Here is a 17,077-nt window from a genome sequence, read left to right on the forward strand (position 1 = left end):
AATGCGCCTCCATTGAGTGTAAAGTTCTTCGGGATATCTTAGGGCCGTGAAAGTGACCCCCTGATAAGGGAGGCTTGATTTTCAATACCCCATTGTCAGAAGCGATGCACTTTGATAATAGCACTCCGAGAATCATAAAATCCCTAACCTGCAGAAGGAGACCATTTGGCCCATTGAGCCTCCACCGACAACTATCCCATCCAGGCCCTATCCCTGAAACCCCACATATTTACCCTGCTAATCCCCCTGACACTAAGGGGCAATTTAACTGGCCAATCCACCTAACCTGCACATCTTTGGACACTGAGGAGCAATTTAGCATGGCCATTCTACCTAACCTGCATATGTTTGGACACTGAGGACCAACTTAGCATGGCCAATCCACCTAACCTGCACATCTTTGGACACCAAGGGGCAATTTAGCATGGTTAATCCACCTAAAATGCACATCTTTGGACACTGATACATTAGTATGATAAGTAGGCCTACATTAACACTGCAATTAAGTTACTTTGAAAATCCCTTAGTCGCCACACTCCAGTGCCTGTTCGGGTACACTGAGGCAGAATTTAGCATGGCCAATGCACCTAACTAGCACATCTTTCGGACTGGGGAAGAAACCGGAGTACCCGGGGGAAACCCACGCAGGCACAGGGAGAACGTGCAAACTCTGCACACAGTCACTCAGGCTGGGAATCAGCAGTGTTAATCACTATGCCACCAGGAAAAAAGGGAATAAACAAAGAAACAAAAATCAAATCATACAGCACAGATGGTGACCATCAGCCCATCATAACTGTGTTGGCTCCTTGAAATAGCCCCAATTAGTTCCATTCCTATGCTCGGTTGCCCAAAGCCCCTTCAGATTTCCTTCCCTTCAAGAACTGGAGTGTAGGAGGATGAGGGGGTGATCTTATAGAGATTTATAAAATGATGAGGGGCACATAGGTAAGGTGAATAGCTGAGATCATTTCCCCGGGTTAGGGGAGTCCAAAACTAGAGGGTATAGGTTTAGGGCGAGGGGGTAAGATTTAAAAGGGACCCGAGGGGCAACTTCTTTTACACACAGGGGCAACTTTTTCACACACAGTCCCGAACTCCTCCCAGCAAACCGCCTGTCTCCCATCCCAATGGCCAGCCCCGATCGCTGATCTCCCACCCTCCTCCACCGTTTCCCACACCCGCTGATTGCTCCCGGAGTCCCTGCCTCCATCAAGCCCCACCCTTTTGGCATTTCTCCATGCCCAGTGGGCAGTGCCAAGTTGCACTACTACCAAGGTGCCAATGCCAAGGAGGCAGTCTCCTGGTGCCTGCAAGTGGGGAGCTACTGTAAAACCCGCTGAAGTAAAATACTCCTGGCAGGGTAGGAGGGGAGACGTTAGCAGGTTTGGAGATTCCAGTCCCGGGCCTACAAATGGCATTGAAGTTATATTTAAATTGAGGGCTGTGTACATTATGGAGCTCCATGCCGGATTCCGGTGTGGAGCTGACAGTGCTGGAAATCCAGCCCTGGGAGATGCGCTCAGACCCAGATGCCCAGCACGGATCGCGCCTATCAGGCGCCGCTAGTATCTCCTGGCCTGCTGCACTAAAAAAAATCAGCATAGCGGGTTGGGAGAATCGCCCCCAGTTGACTATCTATCTAGCCAATCTATGCCCCTCATTATTTTATAGACCTCTATAAGATCACCCCTCAGCCTCCTACGCTCCAGGGAAAAAAGTCCCAGTCTATCCAACCTCTCCTTATATCTCAAACCATCAAGTCCCAGTAGCATCCTAGTAAATCTTTTCCACTCTCTTTCTAGTTTAATAATATCCTTTATACAATAGGGTGACCAGAACTGTGTACAATATTCTAGATGTGGCCTTACCAACAACTTCAACAAACGTCCCAACTCCTGTATTCAATGTTCTGATCAATGAAACCAAGCATGCTAAATGCCTTCTTCACCACTCTCTCCACTTGTGACTCCACTTCCAAGTAGCTATGAACCTGTCCCCCTAGATCTCTTTGTTCTGTAACTCTCCCCAACGCCCTACCATTAACTGAGTAAGTCCTGCCCTGGTTCAATCAAACAAAAAAGCATTACCTCGCATTTGTCTAAATTAAACTCCATCTGCCATTCATCAGCCCACTGGCCCAATTGATCAAGGTCCCACTGCAATCCTAGATAACCTTCTTCACTGTCCACGATGCCACCACTTTGGGTGCCGTCTGCAAACTTATGAGCCATGCCTCTAAGTACTTAATTGTGATGCTGCTCTTTGACGTACCGCTGCCTCCTCTTCGTCGTACTTTTTGATTTGGTTCATGAACTCCAGGTGCTTCTTCTCCTCCTCCAGCTGGGCCACCATCTGCTCACTCTTCTGCAGCTTCTGCTGGGTGCTAGCCAGCTCATCCCGCAACCACTGGTTCTCCTGGCATAGCCTCCGCACCTGCGCTCGCAGCTTCTGCTTCTCCGCCTCCACCGTGCTGAGGTGGGTAGACAGAGCGGTCACCACCTGAAACACAGGGGGAAGAATAAAAAACAGGCGGGTGAGTCACGTGAATCATAGAATCCCTACATTGCAGGAGGAGGCCATCCGGCCCATCGAGCCTGCACCAACCATTATCCCACCCAGACCTCATCCCCAAAATGCCAGGCATTTACCCTAGCTTGTCTCCCTGACACTAAGGGGCAATTTACCCAATGTGCCTAAACTGCACATGTCTTTGGACTGTGGGAGGAAACTGGAGCACCTGGAGGAAACTCACGCAGACACGAGGAGAAAGTGCGAACTTCACACAGACAGTGACCCTAGGCTGGGAATTGAACCTGGGTCCCTGGCGCTGTGAGGCAGCAGTGCTAACCACTGTGCCACCATGGACTATCTCCAGTTCCTCCAGGAACTTCAATGGCTTCTCCACTTCCTGCTTCTCTGAAAAAGAAAAAGAACACTAAAGTGGCAAGTACTGAGGAGCCAAAATACTGTTCAATATAGTTATGGAGTCAGTTGTGTCCAGGAGCTGGGATTTGCAAGCAACATTTAAAAAGTATATTTTATATGTTAAGGTATGAGAGTGTCGCTGGCTGGATGCAACATTTATTGCCCATCCCTGTCTCCCCACTCCATTTCAGAGGGCAGTTGAGAATCAAACGCATCGCTGTGGCTCTGCAGCCACTTGTAGGCCAGACTCTAAGGCCAGTAGATTTCCTTCCCTACAGGCATTAGTTTTTAGAACAAGCTGCAGTTTCATTCCTGATTTTTAGTGAATTCAAATTCACCATCTGCCGTGCCAGGATTCAAATCCAGATCTTGCTCTGGGTCGTTGGATTACTAGCCCAGTGACAATACCACTACGCCAAGACCCCCTGCCCTTAAGATTTCCTTCCCTATAGAACATTGGTGAATCAGATGGGTTTCTTTGCAGAGAGTTGTCACAGTCACCTTTATTGAGACTAGCTTTCAATTCCAGATTTTCATAGAATCTTAGAATCCCTACAGTGCAGAAGGAGGCCATTCAGCCCATCAAGCCCGTATCAGCAACAATCCCACCCAGGCCCTATCCTCATATTCCCACATATTTACTTTGCTAATCCCCCTGACAGTAAAGGACAATATAGCATGGCCAATCAACCTAACCTGCACATCTTTGGACACTAAGAGGCAATTTAGCGTGGCCAATCCACCTAACCTACACATCTTTGCACACCAAGGGGCAATTTCGCACAGCCAGTCCACCTAACCTGCACATCTTTGGACTGAGAGTAAACCAGAGCACCCACAGGAAACCCACGCAGACATGGGGAGAACATGCAAACTCCACACAGACAGTAACCCTTGGCCGATATTCCACCCGGATCCCTGTTGCTGTGGGGCAGCAGAGCTAACCACTGTGCCAGCGTGCTGCCCCTACTTTTGTTGACTGAACTGAAACTCCACCAGCTGCCATGCTGGGGTTTCAACCCGCATCCTCCATAAAGCCTCTGGCCTCTGGATTAGTAGCCCAGTGAACAATTTGAGGGCTGTTGGGCCTGCGGAGTTAAACAGAAATGATGCGGTTTTGAGCTGCTTGAAGGGGGTGGCACTGGAGTCTCCATGACTCAGAGAAACTCAGCCATCCAGTAATTAGTACTGCAGCGTTGCAATGTGAAGACACATGCGTGCCAAATACCGAACGATCTGATTATTTGAGCAACGTGTGGGGAAAGACATTTCACTCTCTTTGTCTGTCTGCCTTTCTGTAAAACCTTTCGGCTACGGACCAATTCTGAGACAAACTGTCGATGAAGAGTAGGATTTAAAGATTCAAGATCCTTGAAAGCAAATGGGCAAAGTCGTTCACTTTGTGAAGGTGCTGTGAGGTTTTCACCTGCAGGCGTCCGTCAGGTTTTTAAGACCAGAGTCCTTCGGCAAAGGATTCCAAGTTGCTGAGGTAAGGTGTCTCTGCAACCGAGGAGTGGGGAGTATTGGCTCGTGGGCCGCACAGTGGTTAGCACTGCTGCCTCACAGCACAAGGGGCCTGGGTTCGATTCCCGGCTTGGGGTCACTGTCTGTGTGGAGTTTGCACATTCTCCCCGTGTCTGCATGGGTTTCCTCTGGGTGCTCCAGTTTCCTCCCACAGTCCAAAGATGGTTAGGTGCATTGGCCGTGTTACATTCTCCCTCAGTGTACCCAAACAGGAGCCAGAGTGTGGCGACTAGGGGATTTTCATAGTAACTTCATTACAGTGTGAATGTAGTCACATGTACTTGTGACTAATAAATAAATTTAACAGTTCTGATTTGTGCCAGTGTGACATTCTGGGAAGGGGGATGATTGCATGCCAAACTCACTAATGTGATTGAAATCCAGTCAATCTCATGCTCATCCGCTGGCACAATCTGGTTTGTGGCAGTAGAAAGAGGCTGGGGCAATTACAAACAATTTGGCATCAGGCGCAGAACCAACTTTTTAGGTCTACGCCATGCTATTTTCCAGGATCAGTGTGGTCTGCACAAGACCGGTGGCGAGGTCAGAAAATTGCCCCCATTGCTCAGTGTTAAAGGTCTAAATGTTTTTTTCCTATATTATTGCTCATAAGTTGGAAAACTTTCTGAGAGAGATATAAGCAAAATAGTGCGGATGCTGGAATGTGAAACACAAACAGAAAATGTGTGAGGTTGCGGGGAGAGGGTGTGGCTAAGATACTCTGTCAGAGAGTTGGTGCAGACTCCTTCTGCCCTATAGGGATTCTATGATTCTATGGAAAGGCTCACAGGAATAATTCCAGGGATAAGGGACTTGGATAGCCACTTTGATTTGATTTATTACTGTCCACATTTATTAGTATACAGTGAAAAGTATAGTTTTCTTGTGTGCTATGCAGACAAAGCATACTGTTCAAAGAGAAGGAAAGGGAAGGGTGCAGAATGTAGTGTTACAGTTATAGTTAGGGTGTAGCTTAATATATGATAGGACTTAGATTGATTGGAGAAGCTGGGGATGTTCTCCTGAGAGAAGAGGAAGTCAAGAGGAGGTGCGACAGAAGGGTTCAAAACCATAAAAGTCTAAAGGGAGTAGATGAGGAGAAACTGTTCCCATTGGCAGAAGGACCAAGAGAAGAGAACACAGCATGCGGATTTACAATGAATGGCCATAAGATTGTAAGATATAAGGGCAGAATTAGGCCATTCAGCCTATCTAGTCTGCTCCACCACTCAATCATGGCTGATATGATTCTCATCCCCATTCTCTTGCCTTCTCCCCATAACCCTTGATTCCCCTTATTGATCAAAAATCTACCTATCTCTATCTTAAAGTCACTCAGTGACCTGGCCTCTGCAGCCTCTTGCTGCAATGAGCTCCACGCTCTGGCATAGGTACCAAAAGCAACGTGAGCTTACACAGTGTGGTTAGGATCTGGAATGCACTGCCCTAGAGAGTGATGGAGGCTGGATCAATTACAGTTTACAATAGGGAATTAGTGAGCATTGGAGAGTGGGGTGTGGGGGGGGTGCTGCCAGAGTGCAGGGAGATGTATAAGATGATGAATGGGATGGATAGATAGGATAGAGGTGGAGAGACTCTTCCCGCTCAGAAAGGATAGTAGGACTAGGGGGCACAGCCTCAAGATAAAGGGGGGGCGGTTTAGAACGGAGTTGAGGAAGAACTTCTTCACTCAAAGGGTGGTGAATCTCTGGAATTCTCTGCCCGTTGAAGTGGTGGAGGCTACCTCGCTAAATATTTTTAAGACACGGGTTGATGGGTTTTTGATAAGAGAGGGGATTAAGGGTTATGGGGAGAGGGCGGGAATGTGGAACTGAGCCACGACAGATCAGCCATGATCTTATTGAATGGCGGGGCAGGCTCGAAGGGCTAGATGGCCTACTCCTGCTCCTATTTCTTATGTTCTTACGTTTTTATGAAAGGATGTGAGAGTGGGGCTAGCTAAATCCTTTTTCAGAAAAAGCCAGCATAGGTTTGATGGGCTGTATAGCCTTTTTTTTGCACTGTAACCACTCTATTATATAAATTCCAGGACAAATAGACCTTCTTTGGCGCAACGTCACTTTATACTTTTCTCTTTAGTCCTACCTGTGCTTCACTTAGCCCCAACTCAATCATCTCCAGTGACCTCTGGATCAGGCAGGTCTTCTCTTCCACCAGGTGAGCTTCTTCATCCTCAGTCAGACCGTTCAGTGTTTCTTGCAGGTTCTGGAGGATGTTGTTGTTTTCGTTCCTCAGTGCCTCCAGTCCCTGGATGACCTGCTTGGTGCCGGTAATGATCTCGTCCGCACTCAGCTTTTCATTTAACTGCACCATTGTGGACATGACGCTCTGGGTCCTGTGTGTGTGTGAAAGAGGTGAACAGTCCATTAGCAGCAATTAAGTATGTATCTGCATTGATCGGAACACTGCTTCTGGCGGAAAAGACAATGCTGTAAACTTTCCAAAGGCCTCGTGAAAGTGAGTACTACCCACTGTTTAACTTGTTCAGACTGGCCGGAAGGCCCTGGATTTGTAGCCAGGGATGGGTCGGCTTACCTCAAATGGGGTAAGAGACGAAGAATTAAAGCTGCCCCTTGAACCCGAGTAGGAAAGGGGGAATAAAGGATTGGATGGCAGGGTGGCATGCACGGCTGCCTCACAGCGCCAAGGACCTGGGTTTAATTCCAGCCTCGAGTGACTGTCTGTGTGGAGTTTGCACATTATCGCCAAGTCTGCGTAGGTTTCCTCCAGGTGTTCTGACATTACTGGCAGAACCAAGCCTTGTGATTTGGCAGGCATTGGTGGTCACTTTTCAAGGAGAGTTGGAGTGTCACCAAATGTCCCGGTAATAATTCTACACCAATGCCCCCAAAAGATTGGTCGTTCCTATAATTGCAGCTTGTGGGACTTTGCTGTATTATAAAATGACTGCCACCACTCTACTATTATTATGACTGTACTACTATGGAGACTGAGAGAGGTGATGAGACGCTTTTTAAATTCAAAACCCACCCCAAAAGTTGGGGAGGAATTTAAGGTCCCTTGTCTCCCCTCTAATTTTCTAAATGCCCTTCATGAAGAAGTCAACTGTTTTGTGGGGATATTACAACTTTCTCGGATGCATAGGTACTCCTAAGCATGGTTCATCAGAATCTTTACATTCTGACGGTCCAAAGATGTGGGGGTTAGGTGGATTGACCATGCTAAATTGCCCACAGTGTCCAAAGATATGAAGGCTAGATGGATTGGTCATGCTAAATTGTCCCTTAGTGTCCAAAGATATGTCAGTTAGATGGATTAGCTATGGTAAATGTATGGCGTTATAGGGGTAAGCCTGGCTAAGATGCTCTTTGGGAGAGTTGGTGCAGATTTGAAGGGCCAAAGGGCCTCCTTCTGCACTATAGAGATTCTAAGGTTTCAAGCCACACATCTGAGAAAGATGTAATGCCCACAAAACACTACAGTAGGAATAGTCGGCTCCTTCATGAGGAGCAAATTAGAGGCGAGACAAGGGACTTTAAATTCCTCCCCAATCTTTTGGAGAGTGTTTTGAATTTAATAAGTATCTCATCACATCTCTCAGTCTCCATAGTAGTACAGTGGTGGCAGCCATTTTACAATGCAGCAAGGTCCCACCAGCTGCAATTATAAGAATGAACAATCTTTTGGAGGCATTGGGATAGGATTGTTGCCAGGACATTTGGTGACACTTCAATCCTCCTTGAAAAGAGACCACCAATGCCTGCCAAACCACAGGGTTTGGTTCTGCCGCTGATGTATTGTACACGTGAGTTACCCAGCGTTAATTACTGCCGATCCCCCGTGCCCCCATTCCAATGACACCCCCCCCTACATATACACAGACGCGCGCACACGCACACAAATAAACAATCGAGTTCAGAAACCATGGGTCGTTCAATGGGGGCAGGCCCACCACCAGCAATCAATCACGGCACGGTGGCACAGTGGTTAGTACTGCTGCCTCACAGCGCCAGGATCCCAGGTTCGATTCCCAACTTGGGTCACTGTCTTTCTCTAAAGTTGATCTTTCTCTACACCCTAGCTATGACAGTAACACTACATTCTGCACTCTCTCCTTTCCTTCTCTATGAACGGCATGTTTTGTCTATATACCGCACAAGAAACAATACTTTTCATTGTATGTTAATACATGTGACAATAATAAATCAAACCAAAATCAAAAATCTGTGTGGAGTTTGCATATTCTCTGCATGTCTACATGGGTTTCTTCCGGGTGTTCCGGTTTCCTCCCACTGTCCAAAGATATGCTGGTTAGGTTGCTAGGTCATGCTAAACTGCTCCTTGGTGTTAGGGGATTAGTAGGGTAAATCTGTGGGGCTACAGGGATAGGGCCTGGGTGGGATTGCTGTCAGTGCAGGCTTGATGGGCTGAATGGCCTCCTTCTGCACTGCAGGGATTCAATAATTCTATGATTCTACCTGAGGATAACTAAGGATCAGCAGTAAATGCCACCTTAATTAAAAAACAGAAAAACAAAATGTTTACAAACTCCAGGTTTGGTTCCCTGCCACACACTGTGAGTCAGCCAATTCAGTGGGGGGAAGAAAATGAGGAAAGACACATTGCTTCTTTTTTGGTGTGCAATTTAGCTCAGAACCAGCTGTCCCTCTCGAAGGTTAAGAGGTAGAAACCTGAAGGGAAATAGAGGGGTGTGCTGAAGCACCCTTTCTAAAGCACCTGTCGCAATCTCAGGGTGCCTCAATACACTTTGCAGACAATGGAGCTCTTTTGCGATGTTGCAATGCAGGAAGGAGGGGGACAGCCGAGGAGCACACGGTAAGCTCCCGCGAACAGCAACAGGGCGACCAAATAACCTGATTTAGTGGTTCTGATTGAGGGATAAACATTGGGCAGAACACCAGAGAGAACCGCTGAGACAAGAGTCCTGGCTTTAACATCATATCTGAAAAATGGCATGTCTAAAGATGTGGCACCCCACAGTACTGGCACTGCAGTGTCAGGTTTGAGTTTTGTACACATGCCTCTGAACCAGAGAATTTGAATAGTACAGAAGGAGGCCATTCAGCCTATTGAGTCTGCACTTTCTCTCTCCAAAAACAACATCTTACCCTGGCTTACCCCTCTGTCCAATCCCTGTAAACCCGCACATTTACCATCATCAATCACTCAACCTGCACAGTTGGACACTAAGGGACAATTTAGCATGGCTATTCCACCTAACCCACACACCTTTGTGCACTAAAGGTGGGATTTTTCTGGCCACATTCGCCCCAAAACCAGGAAATCCCACCCGGGGTCAACAGACTTTTGTGTGGTCCTGTTCCACTCGCTAAGGTTCCTGTGGTGGGTGGGACAAGAAAATTCCGCCCCCAAGGGGCAATTTAACATGGCCAATCCATGGCTGGCACAGTGGTTAATACTGCAGCCTCAAAGCACTAGGAATGCAGGTTTGATTCCCGGCTTGGGTCACTGTCTGTCTGGAGTTTGCATCCTCCTTGTCTCTGTGCGGGTTTCCTCCAGGCGCTCCGGTTTCTTCCCACAGTCCGAAAGATGTGCTGGTTCATTGGCCGTCTAAATTCTCCTTCAGTGTACCCAAACAGGTGTCTAGGGGAATTTCAATGTAACTTCATCGCAGTGTTAATGTAAGCCAACTTGTGACACTGATAAATAAACTTAATAAACTTAAACCTAACTGCACATCTTATGACACTAAGAGGCAATTTAGCAAGGCTAATCCACTTAACCTGCACATCTTGTGACACTATTGCAACTTAGCACAGCCAATCCACCTAACCTGCACAATTTGTGACATTATTGGGCAATTTAGCATGGCCAATGCACCTAACCCGCACATCTTTGAACTGTGGGAGGAAACCAGAGCATCCGGAGGAAACCCAGGCAGACAGGGGGAGAACATGCAAATTCCACACAGTCACCCAAAGCCGGAACTGAACCTGGGTCCCTGGCACTGTGAAGCAGCGGTGCCAATGGAACTTGGACCCACAAACAGTTGACGCTTAGGTAAATGAAGCTGAGAGGAAGGGGGAAGGATGGATGGTGCCTGGCTAGGGTATGGGGGGACAGGTGTTTGGCAGCATTACTCTGATCTCTGTAGTGACATTGCAGACACACTATTCTGGGATAAAATGAAATGTCACTGCAGAGAATGGCTGAAGGAATTCCCTTCCCAAATTTGTTTCCCCCAGTGTATCCTCGCATACTTTTTCCCCACCCAAACGGTGGGGAGGGGGATTTCTCATGCTGATTAACAACCCATTGAACCACAATACAAACACTCCTTCCACAGCCAACAAGACCTAGCATGGGACCTAGACCTGGGCCTTCTGGTCCAGAGGTGGGGACACTACCACTGCATCATAAGACCCCCTTCCTGCCAGGCTAACAGATGGCAAAAGCAGAGATGACTAAAACAAAAAATGAACAGGGATGGCTTAAGTTTCGCATCCTGCCTCATAAGCTTTGATTTTCATTTTGTGGCTTGTGCCTCTCTGAGAACATTGCACCTCTTTCTAACATGCTGTAATTACTGACGGATTACACTGCCTCACTCTCACGTGAGTTATAGAGGGCACCACAAGGTTGCTTCTACAATCGCACTCCCAGCTCGTCTGCAGCACAATGAATTAAACCCTTGAACAGTCCATTTCCACCCAATGCCCTCCCGCTTGATAGAACCCTGACTCATGCATCAACATTGAAAAACAAACACCCGAGGCTTAAATATAAAATCATTTCCTCATGTCAGGGTTTATAAATGTTCAGTTCTCTAAAACTCAGTCTGCTGCTACACTTCAGTTGGTAATAGCAGCAAGCTTCAGTTAATCTCCATCAGCCAGAATTCTTGAGTATGGCTGTGATGTTTAGCTGCTAATTTGGCCAATCCCTCTTGTGACCACTGGACACTCAAAGCCCATCAGAAACAAATCATCTAATTTGGGGCTGGCACAGTGCTTTAGCACTGCTGCCTCACAGCGGCAGGGCCCTGGGTTCAATTCCTGGCTTGGGTAACTGTGTGGAGTTTGCACGTTCTCTCCGTGTCTGCGTGGGTTTCCTCCAGGTGCTCCAGTTTCCTCCCACAGTCTGAAAGACGTGCTGGTTAGGTGGATTGACCTGAACAGGTGCTGAAGTGTGGCAACTAGGGGAATTTCACAGTAACTTCACTGCAGTGTTAATGTAAACTTTACTTGTGACTAATAAATAAACTTTAAAAAAAAGGTGTCTGCATGGGTTTCCTCTACATGCTCCAGTTTCCTCCCACAGTCCAAAGATGTGCAGGTTAGGTGGATTGGCCATGCTAAATTGTCCTTTAACATCCAAAGAAGTGCAGGCTGGGGGGATTGGCCATGCTAAATTGTCCCTTAGTGTCCAAAGATGTGCAGATTAGGTGGATTATGGGGATAGGGTAAAGGAGAGGGCCTAGGTAAGATGCTCTGTCAGAGAGTCAGATGTAGATTTGATGGGCCGAATGGTCTCCTTCTGTAGGGATTCTGTGAAGATTTGTTGTCTTTCTCCCACCTGCACCACCCCACCCCCAGTCCACACTCCATGGAACTTAGTCCCAAGATGGGTGAATTCCACCTGAGTTTTCAATTCGGGGTTTTTTATTCATTTAAATTCCAACAACTGGCGTGGTGGAATTTGAACCCAGGTTCCCCAAAGCATGAGGCTGGGCCACTAGATTCCAAGTCCAGTGACATTAGCACAGAATTATTGCACCACAGTTGGCCATTCAGCCCATCATATCTGCGCTAGCTCTCAGCACGAGCAATTCATCCAGTGTATGTCTCCCTCGTTATCTTGTCTAATTCCTGTTTGATTGAACCTGCTTCCACCATACCACAGTCTCCCCGGCAAGGAAGTACAAGGCAGATCAGGAATTCAGACAATAGTGCGTCACATCACAATACTTCATTTGATGGGTGCCCACAAACTGTTGCTCGCTGGAAGAGCAGCTTTGTGAGAACTGTGGGAAAATACAGATAGGCCTGGTGACAACTCTCTATTGAGCCTGGGTCTCTCAGCGTGAAGCTTGCTAAACTACCTATGCGAAAAAATCTCTCCCATCCTGTTGTCAAAAGCCCCCGGGGAAACAAACGCTATTTTAAGCACTTTGGATCCACTGTGCATTTAAAACCTAGCCTGCAGGCAACATTGTTAACCAGGAGACAAAATTCAAGTGGGAATGGTAGATTGTCAAACGTAATCAGACAGGGCGCAGCGTTGTATTTGTCCAGGGTTTGTCAGTCTTTAGCCTTTCCTGGTATTTTGCCCAGGAGTTGTCATCTTTTTAAAAAAATGAAAACAAGAAAAGAATAAATGGTTGAACGAACAAATTTAGTCGGATGTCTGTTAAAACAGCAGCTTTCCCTTCTCTTCACCCACACCCCCCCAGCCCCCCCTCACAACACACATGGCTTTGCACTGACCAAGGAGATGGATAGCTGTGTAAACAAAGAACAAAGAAAATTACAGCACAGGAACAGGCCCTTCCGCCCTCCAAGCCTGCACCGACCATGCTGCCTGACTGAAGTAAAACCCCCTACCCTTCCAGGACCATATCCCTCTATTCCCATCTCATTCATGTATTTGTACAGATGCCCCTTAAAACTACCTTATCTGCTTCCACTACCTCCCCCAGCAGTGAGTTCCAGGCACCCTCTGTGTAAAAAACTTGCCTCATACATCTCCTTTAAAACTTGCCCCTCGCACCTTAAACCGACGCTCCCTTGTAACTGACTCTTCCACCCTGGGAAAAAGCTTCTGACTATCAACTTTGCCCATGCCCCTCATAATCTTGTAGACTTCTATCAGGTCGCCTCTTAACCTCCGTCGTTCCAGTGAGAAGAAACCAAGAACCTCTCCTCATAGCTAATGCTCTCCATGCCCGGCAAAGAACATAAGAACATAAGAACATAAGAAATAGGAGCAGGAGTAGGCCATCCAGCCCTTCGAGCCTGCCCCGCCATTCAATAAGATCATGGCTGATCTGTCGCTGCTCAGTTCCACTTTCCCGCCCTCTCCCCATAACCCTTAATCCCCTCTCCTATCAAAAACCCATCAACCCGCATCTTAAAAATATTTAGCGAGGCAGCCTCCACCACTTCAACGGGCAGAGAATTCCAGAGATTCATCACCCTTTGAGTGAAGAAGTTCCTCCTCAACTCCGTTCTAAACCGCCCCCCTTTTATCTTGAGGCTGTGCCCCCTAGTCCTATTGTCTTTTTTGAGCGGGAAGAGTCTTTCCACCCCTATCCTATCCATCCCATTCATCATCTTATACGTCTCAATGAGATCTCCTCTCATTCTTCTAAACTCTAACGAGTACAAGCCCAGTTTATTCAGCCTCTCCTCATAGCTCAACCCCCTCAACTCCGGTATCAGCCTAGTAAACCTCCTCTGCACTCCCTCCAAGGCCAAAATATCTTTGCGCAGGTGCGGCGCCCAAAAATGCACACAGTACTCCAGTTGCGGCCTCACCAATGCCCTATACAGCTGCAGCAAGACCTCCCTACTTTTATATTCAATCCCCTTCGCTATGAAGGCCAGCATCCCATTTGCCTTCCTGACCACCTGCTGCACCTGCAAGCTGGGTTTTTGCGACTCATGCACAAGGACCCCGAGGTCCCTCTGCACCGTCGCCTGCTGCAGTTTTTCGCCCCGTAAGTAATAGTCCTTCCTACCATTCTTCCTACCAAAGTGGACCACCTCACACTTGCCAACATTAAATTCCATTTGCCATTTCCTGGCCCATTCGCCCAGCCTATCTAGATCCTTCTGTAGACTCTCCACACCCTCCGCACAATTTACCGTTCCCCCAATCTTGGTGTCATCGGCAAATTTCGACACTCTACACTCGGTTCCCTCCTCCAGATCATCTATATAAATGGTAAAAAGCTGAGGCCCCAGCACCGACCCCTGGGGCACTCCACTAGTCACCATCCGCCAATCCGAATAGCACCCGTTGACCCCCACTCTCTGCCTCCTATTTGACAACCAATCCTCTATCCACGCTAACACCCTACCCCCAACTCCATGTCCCTCGACCTTCTGCAATAACCTCTTGTGAGGCACTTTGTCAAACGCCTTCTGAAAATCTAGAAAGACCACATCCACCGGCTCTCCTCTATCCACCGCCCTAGACACATCCTCATAGAACTCCAGTAAATTTGTCAGACACGACTTCCCTTTAATGAAACCGTGCTGCGTCTGCTCTATCAAGCAATTCCCTTCAAGATGCCTCGCAATTTCCTCCTTAATGACAGATTCTAACATTTTACCTACCACAGACGTTAAACTAACCGGCCTATAATTCCCCGCCTTTTGCCTGGCACCCTTCTTAAACAACGGCGTAACATTACCAGGCAACATCCTGGTAAATATTTTCTGTACTCTCTCCAAAGCCTCCCCATCCTTCTGGTAGTGTGGTGACCAGAACTGAACATTATATTCCAAGTACAGCCTAACTAAGGTTCTATAAAGCTGCAACATGACTTTCCAATTTTTAAATTCAATTTTTAAATGATGAACCTTACAAATGAGGAATATGGATTAAGAACAGAAAACGTTCAGCCACAGCTCGGTAGTGACCCACTGGAAAGAGAAAAGGTTAATGATATGGGAAGGCTGTTACATCAAAGCCCTGGGCAGCACAACGGCACATGTGGTTAGCACTGCTGCCTCACAGCTCCAGGGACCCGGGTTCAATTCCTACCTTGGGTCACTGTCTGTGGGGAGTCTGCACGTTCTCCCCATATCTGTGTGGGTTTCCTCTGGGTACTCCAGTTTCCTCCCACAGACCGAAAGACGTGCTAAATTCTCCGTGCGCCCGAACAGGCACTGAAGTGTGGCAACTAGAGGATTTTCACAGTAACTTCATTGCAATGTTAATGTAAGCCTACTTGCGACACTAATAAATAAAACAAACATTAAGTTCCACGTGCTTGAGCACTGGAGTATGGCGTTGAGCTAGAGATGTAGTTAAGATCATGTTGAATGGCAGAATAGGCTCAAAGGGCAGAATGGCCTACCCCTAGCTCCTATTTCCTATGTGTCTGTTTCCCGAGATCCTTGCAGGTGGTCCCACTCCCACTCCAAATTTTACGGTAATTTTTCACCTTCAGATACCAAATTGGCATTTATGGATTGGATTCAAGCTTCTGGTGGGTGCCAGCACCTGGCATGTGGGCACACAAGCTCATCAACCCACTGTCGGATATTTCACTCTCAGGAGGGAAACTCTGGCTATTTATCGTAGGAGAGGATTTCCGAGATCAACAAACAAGGGACGTAAATTTAAAGTAATTGGCAGGAGGATTGAAGGATGTTTCACAAAAAATGCTTTCACCCAGAGGATCGAATCATTGAACAGAATCCCGACAGTGCAGAAGGAGACCATTCAGCCCATTGAGCCTGCATTGACAATAATCCTACTATATCCCCATGACCTCACATATTCACACTGACACTAAGGGACAATTCAGCATGGCCAATCAACCTAACCCGCACATCTTTGAAGTGCAGGAGGAAACCAGAGCACCTGGTAGAAACCCACACAAACACGGGGAGAACATGCAGGCTCCACACAGATAGTAACCTGAGGCTGGGTCCCTGGTGCTGTGAGGCAGCAGTGCTAACCACTGTGTCATCATGCCATCTCTCTGGTCTCTTCTGACCACAGCAAGTCAAATGCTTTACAAATGCCCCATAGAAAGCATTCTTTCTGGATGTATCACAGCTTGATATGGCTCCTGCTCTGCCCAAGACCACAAGAAACTACAAAAGGTTGTGAATAGTGCAGTCCATCACGCAAACCAGCCTCCCATCCATTGACTCTGTCTACACTTCCTGCTGCCTTGGCAAAGCAGCCAGCATAATTAAGGACCCCCCGCACTCCAGACATCCTGTCTTCCACCTTCTTCTGTTGGGAAAAAGATACAGAAGTCTGAGGTCACGTACCAACCGACTTAAGAACAGCTTCTCCTCTGCTGCCATCAGAATTTTATACAGACCTATCTCACATTAAGTTGATTTTTCTCTATACCCTAGCAATGACTGTAACACTACATTCTGCACTCTCTCCTTCCCCTCTCTCTGAACGGTTTGCTTTGTCTGTATAGTGCGCAAGAAACAATACTTTTCACTGTATACTAACACATGTGACAATAATAAACCACATCAAATCAAATTAAATGTTTAAGATGTTGGTGAACACTGCGTTGTCACCTGGAGTGTTACGGTACATGCTGAGGAACCATATCCAAAACTTACAGTCCGAAAAGGTGGTGGGGGTAGAAGCCCTCAAGGCTTATACACTCGGGAGTGCCGACTGTCTTCCTCCAGACCTGGAGATGGAGTAGAGGACTATGCTGGACAGTTCTCTTTCAGCCGACATGGACAGGAAGGGCCGAGTGGCCTCCCTCTGAACTGTAAATTTCTATGATGCCCTTGCCATGCATTCTCAAATGTCACATTTTGTCATCACAGCTGACTTTCTTACAGCTTACAAGTCAAGGCCTGAGGGCTATCCGTTCTTGCAAAGAAATTCAAAATCAATTTCATAGTACATATGACCGCTTCAGTGATTTACTCAACTGGCCCTGAAT

The 17,077-nt window shown here is 47.3% G+C and overlaps 1 protein-coding gene across 5 annotated transcripts in view; it reads right to left on the reverse strand.

Annotated features, from left to right (window-relative positions):
• klc3 (kinesin light chain 3) overlaps positions 1-17,077 on the reverse strand; it is an 87,839-nt gene that overhangs the window by 53,648 nt on the left and 17,114 nt on the right. For all 5 annotated transcript variants that reach the window (XM_080183977.1, XM_080183974.1, XM_080183978.1 and 2 more), the window contains exons 2-3: positions 6,559-6,808; positions 2,275-2,502 (exon numbers count right to left, since the gene is read on the reverse strand). In XM_080183977.1, the coding sequence (XP_080040103.1) occupies positions 2,275-2,502; positions 6,559-6,795 (465 nt within the window). In that variant the 5' untranslated portion in view covers positions 6,796-6,808. The remainder of the gene's footprint in view (positions 1-2,274; positions 2,503-6,558; positions 6,809-17,077) is intronic.

The sequence above is a fragment of the Carcharhinus amblyrhynchos genome, unplaced genomic scaffold, assembly GCF_965287045.1.
Source record: "Carcharhinus amblyrhynchos unplaced genomic scaffold, sCarAmb.v2.hapA scaffold_505, whole genome shotgun sequence".
NCBI classification, from domain to species: Eukaryota; Metazoa; Chordata; class Chondrichthyes; order Carcharhiniformes; family Carcharhinidae; genus Carcharhinus; species Carcharhinus amblyrhynchos.